Source organism: Populus euphratica, unplaced genomic scaffold, assembly GCF_000495115.2.
Source record: "Populus euphratica unplaced genomic scaffold, PopEup_1.0 scaffold31.1, whole genome shotgun sequence".
Lineage (NCBI taxonomy): Eukaryota > Viridiplantae > Streptophyta > Magnoliopsida > Malpighiales > Salicaceae > Populus > Populus euphratica.
In genome coordinates this window covers 2514280-2523400 of record NW_011499850.1, presented here as the reverse complement: position 1 = coordinate 2523400, position 9121 = coordinate 2514280, and the positions used below count along the sequence as shown (strand labels likewise).

Genomic DNA, 9121 nt, shown 5'->3' with positions numbered 1-9121 from the left:
GATTTTATCCTCTGCGTTGATGGTATTTCAATAATTCACAAAAATACAAAGAATTACTAAAAATAAATTTTTAACATGATTCGACCACCTTCTGATAATTTCATTATATATTAGAAAAGATTCGGAGACCATAGTGTAATCGAAAAAGATGAAAGACTAATCTCAACCTCAAGCAACTCAAAAATAAAAATAAAGAGATAGTAATAAATAAATAAATAAAAGAAAAGGAAAAGAGGAGAAGTGAATTAGAACTTGTAGAAAATGAGAAGATAAGAGAGAATATGGAATGATACTCAGCAAGGGATCTAAAAGTATTGCAAAACCATACTTCTGAGTTTTGGATATTCAGCATATATGTTAATTAACCTTTAATTACTAGCATTTTTTTAGAACAATTCCACACCTATAGACTCAATTACACCTTTAATGAGTTTGTAGAATTATTATCATTTTACATTGAAAACAACAATTATTAATTTTTAACAATTAATAAGACTTGGTACAGCGTTTTAGTTTATGATCTCAAACCAGAAAAAATGGAAATAGGAGGACAAAGAGGTATATCTTTTTATTTTCTTTGGTCAGACAAAAAATTACTTTAAAATTATTCCAAAAATAAATTTATTTTATATCTTTGCATGTGTTCTTTTTATTTCTATTTTTTATTTTTTTAATATTAACCAAATGCTATCTTAATGAATATTTACTTCCAACAAAATATAAATATACACACACATGTATGGGATGCTATAATAAATTAGTTACGGTAATGAACTAGATTGATGGTTTGTAGCATAAAAAATAATGTTATCTATAATGCTAAGATAACATGAGTATTTTTAAGAAGATAAGATAAATTTGATATTTGAATTATTAATTTAATTAGATTTTATAAATTCAATTAATTTACTAATATAGTCAAAAAAAAATGGCAATGATAGTAAAGAAATCAAACTAAATAAAAAAATTAACAATGATCAACTCAAAAAATAAATGTTTGTGAATACAATGAAAAGATATCATTCTAATATTATTTAAAATAGCTGAATTTTATATTTAAAAATAGATCATCAACTTAGCATTAGAAACTTCCTTTGATATCGTAAGATTCTCGTATCAAGATAGCCAAACTAAACCACTAAGCCAACTCTTAAATAAAAATATCAAATTAAAAAAAAAATCAAATTAAAAAAAAAACATGAACCTTTCCCCCACTTAGGCAAATAAGTCATTGATGTTGTCTAAAAAAAGTCAACATTTCTTTAGCCTTTAAATTTAGTTTTTAAAGCTCTAATTATTTTAAATAAATAAAATTTTATTTTATTTTATTTTGCAAAACTAAAAATTAATTTAGCTACATAATATTTTCTCCACATCTAAATACCTTTGTATGCATGCATGGAAAATAAATTCCAAGGATCAATTATAAATCAAACCAGTGTAAAATAGTGTAAAATGATGAAATAAGAAAGAAAGAAAAATAGATTCCAAGCATAAAAAATCCTAAGACCAAAAAAAAAGAAAACCGCTGGTGGAATAAACAATAAATCTCCTCAAAGGTGAAAATATTTCATGAATTTCATTTCTTTTTGTTTAATTATAATACCATGAAGAAAGTAGCCTTATTATAAGATTAGGCAAGCCCTAAGGAGCATGGTGACCTAGTTATGTACAAAGTTAAAATGTGAGGAATATATATATATATATATCGCAGATATAATTTTTACATTTCATTTCATGGGTTGATTTCAGATTTAATTGATTTGATTTTTGATCTAGATTTTTAAAAAATTCAATCTAATTTTATATGGTCTATCTAGATGATTAATCTACCATCTAATTTATTTTGATCAAAATTCAATTTAATTTTGTAAATAAAATAAAATTTTAAATAATATAATTTTAATTTTTTTTAAAATAAAATAAATTTATATGCTCAACCTTATCTGGATATTTAACCGTATTATGAACTTTGCTCATTGTAAAACGCCTATTGGTTGATGATCCAAGTATTTTTATTCTTTTATTTATCTTGAAAAAACTTGCTTGGTCGGTAATTCACTAAAAAAACTAAAAACAATTATACATATTAACAAAAAAATCAATAAAACTTTTCAATCATAAAACCTTTTTCCAAATAAACATTGAATGCAAAACAATTTTTTCACATTAATTCAATTCTCTTTTTTAAATTACATGCCAGCAGAATACTCTTTTAGGTTTTTTCACAATAAAATTACTTAGCTATCCCTATCCCTGAAATCAAAACTAATGTCTCTTTTTTATCTTTTCAATTCTTTTAATATAATAAAATTACTTAATTATTTAAAAAAAAAATTTACTAAACTATCTCACGTAGGGTTTTCTTGTATTTTTATCATATGTTTTTTTTTAATGCCAAGTTCACTCACCACATTTTGTATTTGGTCAAATATTAATAACTAAGATAAAAAATGTTGCACGCTCTAGTAAGTAGGCAACCTCAACATCATAAAAATAGCACATGCATAGTTATATGGTGACCAAACATCGCTTTTTGAGTGCTATGAATTGTCTCGATGTCTATTTTATAATGAGATGGCGTATATTGCTAACATTCATTTACTTTGGTATCGATAATCTTTATTTATTTTTTATTTTCCTTTTCAATATCTACTCTTGCCCCTTGAATAATTCAAAGCAACCATTTTATTTATTATTTCTTCATGTTTTTTTATTATTTATTTTATCTAAAATGATTTATAAAATTGTTATTTTTTTAATTTCATCTATTTTTAGTTTTGTTATATTTTAAATTTAATCCTTATTATTTTGATTTATATTTATTTTATTTGAACTAGATTTTTAAATTTATTTTTTATAATTTCATCATTCTGAAGTAATTGGAGCATGCGGAAAGACATTTATGCAGGGTCTTGTGCCTTCTAGATTACAACTATTAGAAACGGTGCATATTAATTAAAATCAAACTTAAATAAAGTAAAATAGTGCGAATCACTCGTAACAATAACTTTTCTTTTAAATGTTTTTTTTTTGTTGAACTTTTTTATATAAAGCTTACCAGCAACATCTACTGGCATATCAACTAAAAGTATTTTTTTTTAGTTACACAAACATTAATGTTTTAATCTTTGTATTTTAACAATATATCTTGTTCATGAAGTTTTTACTCATGTCTCAAACTTACAGCATGAAATTCAAAAGAAGACGAGATCTTGACCAGCTCTCTATCTCTCACATGATTGAAAAGAAAATTCCCTAATCAGATAAATATAATTACAGATCACTATTGCTTTTTTTGATAAATAAGATCAGATAAATGTCTTTCTTGACTACTCCGCATGCTCCAATTACTTCCGGCCTCATCGGACTCTCTCCAATATCTTTCCACCCTCTGCTCGGACTCAATTCCCTTAGGTCGCCTTGTCCTTGCCCACTATGGCCATTGGGCCCCTCATTATCTCCAACTTCAAAACAACATGCACTTTCTTATCTTAAAAGAACACTTCAGTCCTTGAAACCTTTACAGGCCAGTTCTTTTCTTTAATCTTTTATGTTGAGTTGTTAGTAATATTTTACTTTGATTTGCTTTCTTTGGTTTGGTTAATTTTTGCAATTAAGAATGTTTTACTTTATTTACTTTTTTAGGTTTGATTTCTCCTTGTTGTTGATTTGAGTAGGCAAACATATTCAGTATCCTAATTAGAAGAACTCAATGTGATAAAGCTTAGCATTAGCTATCAATGAATCTTGAGGTTACACAATGCATAAAAGAACTCTTGAAAGAAACTGCAGGTGATTTATTATCAATTAATTCTGAATCTGATAACTTCTATTACTAATTAAAAGCTTTTGCAAAAACGGTTGAAGAAATTATGTTATTCCATCTCCATTTTTCTTTTAAATTCTTGGTCGCTCTCACATTGCATCACCAAGTCCACACCTATCTTCTTTGCGTCTTACTGGGAAGAAGATCTAATTTTGATACAAACCATGATGAACAAAGTTCAAGTAATTGCTCGTGTCTTGCTATGGACAGCATATAGCACCCTGTTGGTCCAGTCAGGGCTAGCTCAGTTGCCACTATTGCCTAAGATACCTGGCCTGCCTGATATTACACTACCTCCGATTCCAGGCTTACCTTTACTTCCAGGTTTACCTCAGATTCCCGGCCTGCCTAAAATCCCACTACCTCCGATTCCAGGCCTACCTTTACTTCCAGGTTTGCCTCAGATTCCCGGCCTGCCCAAAATCCCACTTCCTGCAATTCCAGGCCTACCTTTAATTCCAGGTTTGCCCCATATTCCGGGGCTACCTTTACTTCCTCCACTACCTCAGATTCCAGGCTTACCGTCAATTCCAGGTTTGCCCGGGGTATCGGGGTCACCTCCACTGTCCCAAATCCCAGGCGGGCCTTTACTTCCAAGTCCGCTCCAGATTCCAAGGCTGTCTCAACCCCCTCTACCACCCCAAATTCCGGGCATTCCAACTCCTGGAACTCCAGCAGGCGTAGCTAATGCTGGACACCAGTAGCTAATTTACCAGGATGTGTTGTGGAAATTACACCTCTCCTTAACGGTCAAATAAACAATCTGGTCTCGGTTTGTTGCAGCTTTAATTCTATAAATGAAATTTGTATTCCAAAATTGTTTCCTTTAAATCCAATATCCCCTGCTGTTTTAACTCAATTTTATTCTTTGCGTTGATGGTATTTCAATAATTCACAAAAATAAAAAGAATTACTAAAAATAAATTTTTGACATGATTCAACCACCTATAATTTTATTATATACTAGAAAAGATTCAAAGAGCATAGTGTAATCGAAAAAGATGAGAGACTAATCTCAACATTGAAAATCTCAACCTCAAGCAACTCAAAAATAAAAATAAAGAGATAATAATAAATAAAAAGAAAAGAAAAGAGGAGAAGTGAATTAGAACTTTTAGAAAATGAGAAGATAAGAGGGAATATGGAATGATACTCAACAAGGGGTCTAAAAGTATTGCAAAACCATTCTTCAGAGTTTTGGATATTCAACATATATGTTAATTAACCTTTAATTAGTAGCATTTTTTTTAGAACAATTCCACACCTGCAGACTCTCATATCTCAATAAAATTTAAAAGTTGATTCCTAGAAAATCAAATCCTAAAAGTGAAAAAAAATAAACCAAATTAAAAAAAAATCAAGTCAACCTGCTAATTTCACAATTAAATCATAGGAAAAAAAGTCACTTGAGTTCCATTACCATTCTTTCAACAATACATGTTGAATCATTATCAAAATAAAAGTGAGATGATTCTACCATTACCATGAAAATCAATGTTTGGACGTTAGACGACCACTCACGTATTGCCTAAACATGATGGATGATGTTTGCCTTGTCTATTTATTCCAATCTACATATTTATTTTGGTTTTAATTTTAATCTCTTAATATGTAATTGGTCTAAACTAGCTGAATTTTATTTAAAAAAAAAGAAAATCAACTAAGCATTATAAATTTATCTTGATATTGTAAGATTCTCATATTAAGATAGTCAAATCAAACCCCTTAGTCAACTCTCAAATAAAATTAATGAGAAAGGATCAAATTAAAAAAAAAAAAAAAGATCAAACTAAAAAAAACATGAAATTTTCTTCCAATTAGGCAAATAAGTCCTTGATGCTGTCTGACAAAAAGGAGCCAAGCCAAGCCTTTCTTTAGCCTTTAAATTTAGTTTTTAAAGCACTGATTATTTTAAATAAATAAAATAAAATTTTATTTTGTAAAACCAAAAATTAATTTAGCCACGGAATATTTCCACCTAAAAACCCCTATATGCATGGATAGAAAATAAATCCCCAGGACCAATTGTAAATCAAACCAGTGTCAAATGACCAAATAAAGATAAAAAAAAGTTCCAAGCATAAAAAATCTTAAGACCAAAAAAAAAAAACCACTATTGGAATAAACAATAAATCTCCTCAAAGCCGATAATATTTCACTGATTCCTTTTTTATTTTAATTATAATACCATGAAGAAAGTCGCCTCATTGTAAGATTATGCAAGCCATCATATAAGGAGCGTGGTGACCTGGTTATGTACTAAGTGAAAATGTGAGGCTTATATATATATATATATATATATATGTATATGTATATGTATGTGTATGTGTATATGTAGAGAGAGAGAGAGAGATATGTATGTATAATTTTTACATTTCATTTCATGGGTTAATTTAGGATTTAATTGATTTGATCCTTTATCTAGGTTAGATTTTTAAAATATTTAATCCAATTTTATATCATTTAATTTGTTTGATTAAAATTCAATTTAATTTTTTTAAAAAATAAAATTTTAAAAAATAAAATTTATTTTTTAAAATAAAATTAATTTACATGCCCAATCTTGTCTAAATATTTAACTGTATTATGAACTTTGCTCCTGGTAAAACATCTATTGGTTGATGATTCAATCATTTTTTTAATTTTTTTATTTATCCTAAAAACACTTGCTTGGTATTAATTTAGGATTTAATTTATTTGATCCTTAATCTAGGTTAGATTTTTAAAATATTTAATCCAATTTTATATCATTTAATTTATTTGATCAAAATTCAATTTAATTTTTTTAAAAAAATAAAATTTAAAATAATAAAATTTATTTTTAAAAATAAAATTAATTTACATCCCCAACCTTACCTAAATATTTAACCGTATTATGAACCTTGCTCTTGCTCGTGATAAAACATTTATTTGTTGATGATTTGAGTATTTTTTTAATTTTTTTATTTATCCTCAAAGAACTTGCTTGGTCGATAATTGACTAAAAAAACTAATAAGAAAATCATACAGATTAGTAAAAAATTAAAAAAACCTTTCAATCATAAAACCTTTTTCCAAATAAACATTGAATGCAAAATAATTTTTTTCTCATTAATTCAATTCTTTTTTTTTAATTATATGAAGGCAGAATACTCTTTATTTTTTTTCACAATAAAATTACTTAGCTATCCTTAAAATCAAAACTGATGTCTCTTTTCTTATCTTTTCAATTCTTTTAATATCATAAAATTACTTAATTATTTTTAAAGAAAAAATTTACTAAACCATCTCACATAGGTTTTTTCTTTGGTATTTTTATCATTTTTTTTGGTAATACCAAATTCACTTATCACATTTTATATTTAATTAAATATTAATAACTAGGATAAAAAAAACTTTGCACGCTCCAATAAATAAGCAACCTCAGTATCATTTGAGCAGCACATCATAATTATATGGTAACCAAACATTATGTTTTAGATGATATTTGAATTGTCTCAACATTCACTTTGTAATGAGATAACATGTATTACTAACATCTATTTAGTTTGGCATCGATAATCTTTATTTATTTGTTTTTTTTTCTTTCTTCTCTTCAATATCTACTCTTGCCCCTTCAATAATTCAAAGCAACCATTTTATTTATTATTATTTTTATATTGGGTTCATTTTTTATTATATATTTTATTTAGAATAATTTATAAAATTTGAATTTTTTTTATTTCATCCCTTTTTAGTTTTGTCATATTTTAAATTTAGTACTTGTTATTTTGATTTATATTTATTTTATTTAAGTTGGATTTTTAAATTGATTTTCTTATAATTTCATCATCTTGAAGTTTTTTTCTTATTAAATTTGACCCACATTTTATTTATTTCTATTTTCTCACTCTGTAATTTTTTAAAATTAATTTTTTTATTTTTATCTTTCAATATTAAATTCATTAAAACTTGAGGTTCTTTATTAATTCTAGATCTATCATTTTATAGATTGCAAGTTTTATAAATTATTCTGAGTTTAGGAGCTTCACCCTTTTTTTGTCTTTAAAGTTCATGTTTCTTTTAATTTTATCTTTTAATATTTTATTTAATTAGAGATTGAATTATATTATTTTTATTTATTTTCTCTTTATAGAATTTTTTATAATTTTAAAAAATAGATTGGGTTATTTCAACTCTTTTTTATTTGTTGTTTTTTTTGTTGAGTTTACTTTGAAGAAAAATTTAAATTAATATTTTTTTCAATTTTATACTTTAATATTAGATTAGTTGAGTAATAATTTTTTTTTAAATTCCATCCTCAAATATTATAGTTGAGTAATAATTTTTTTTTTAAATTCCATCCTCAAATATTGAAGTATATATATATATATATATATATATATTGGGCTTTGTGATAATTTTTTTAATTTTTTTTGTATTCATTTATCCCGGTTTCATTACTTAAATTATAAAGTTGGCTCATTGCCTGAGTTGACCTAATTTTTTATAGAATTATTTTTTTAAAATTTAAAATTTATTATGTTTTAATTTTTAGTATTGAGTTGTTTTGGATTTTAGCTTTTATAATATATGGTTGCCCTTAATTGAGTTGTTTCATCCTTTTTGTCACTTTATATTATATTGTCCCCATTTCATTTTCTGTCTTATATGTTTAGCACACTCACCTATGGGTTCAAATCATTCTTCTTCTTTTTTCAATTTTTTATTTGATGGAAGAGAATCTTAGCTTGGTCACTTTTTTTTTTTTGTTTCGAAGACCTATTTTATTGCAGGCCCCGATAATTTATTTATTTTTAAATTAATCAAATTAACTATGTTATCTTTTCTCTTATCATTGCTGAGTTTTTCATCCAAGTCTCATTTTTCTTGAATTTTTTTAAAACACGCTTGTACAGTATGAGTTTTGTTTTTTACCCGAAATTTTTTTTGGCCAGATGCCTTGCGGGCACATAAATCCAAGTCCATCCTAGGACTAAATAGATTGCATACTGCCCTAAATATAGGGGGACCACGCTAGCACAGGCTCTTAATAAGAGGGGACCATTCTGTACGTCAGGGTCCAGTTCAGAAAGACACCAGACATCGTCAGCTGGGCCTGCATGGCTGCACACCCCCCCTCCTTATCCACCCACCGCAGGGGAGGACCACCCTCCTCCCCTTCCCTCCCTCCGCAACCTAGAGCCTAAAGCCTAAAAGACCGCTCGCGACAGCGGACAAAAAAAAGGAGGTCAAATCCTAACTGGTCCCCACCTTAGCTTCAACTCACAAGTATACCAATCTAGATGGTCTGATTCCTCTGGCTCGTTCTCC

At 27.2% G+C, this 9121-nt stretch overlaps 1 protein-coding gene across 1 annotated transcript; it reads left to right on the top strand.

Moving 5' to 3' along the window:
• The first annotated feature begins 3993 nt into the window (after positions 1 to 3993).
• Positions 3994 to 4533, top strand: LOC105121320 (formin-2-like). Its single transcript, XM_011019912.1, has one exon. The coding sequence runs from the start codon at positions 3994 to 3996 to the stop codon at positions 4531 to 4533; it is 540 nt and encodes a 179-aa protein (XP_011018214.1).
• The last annotated feature ends 4588 nt before the right edge of the window (positions 4534 to 9121 follow it).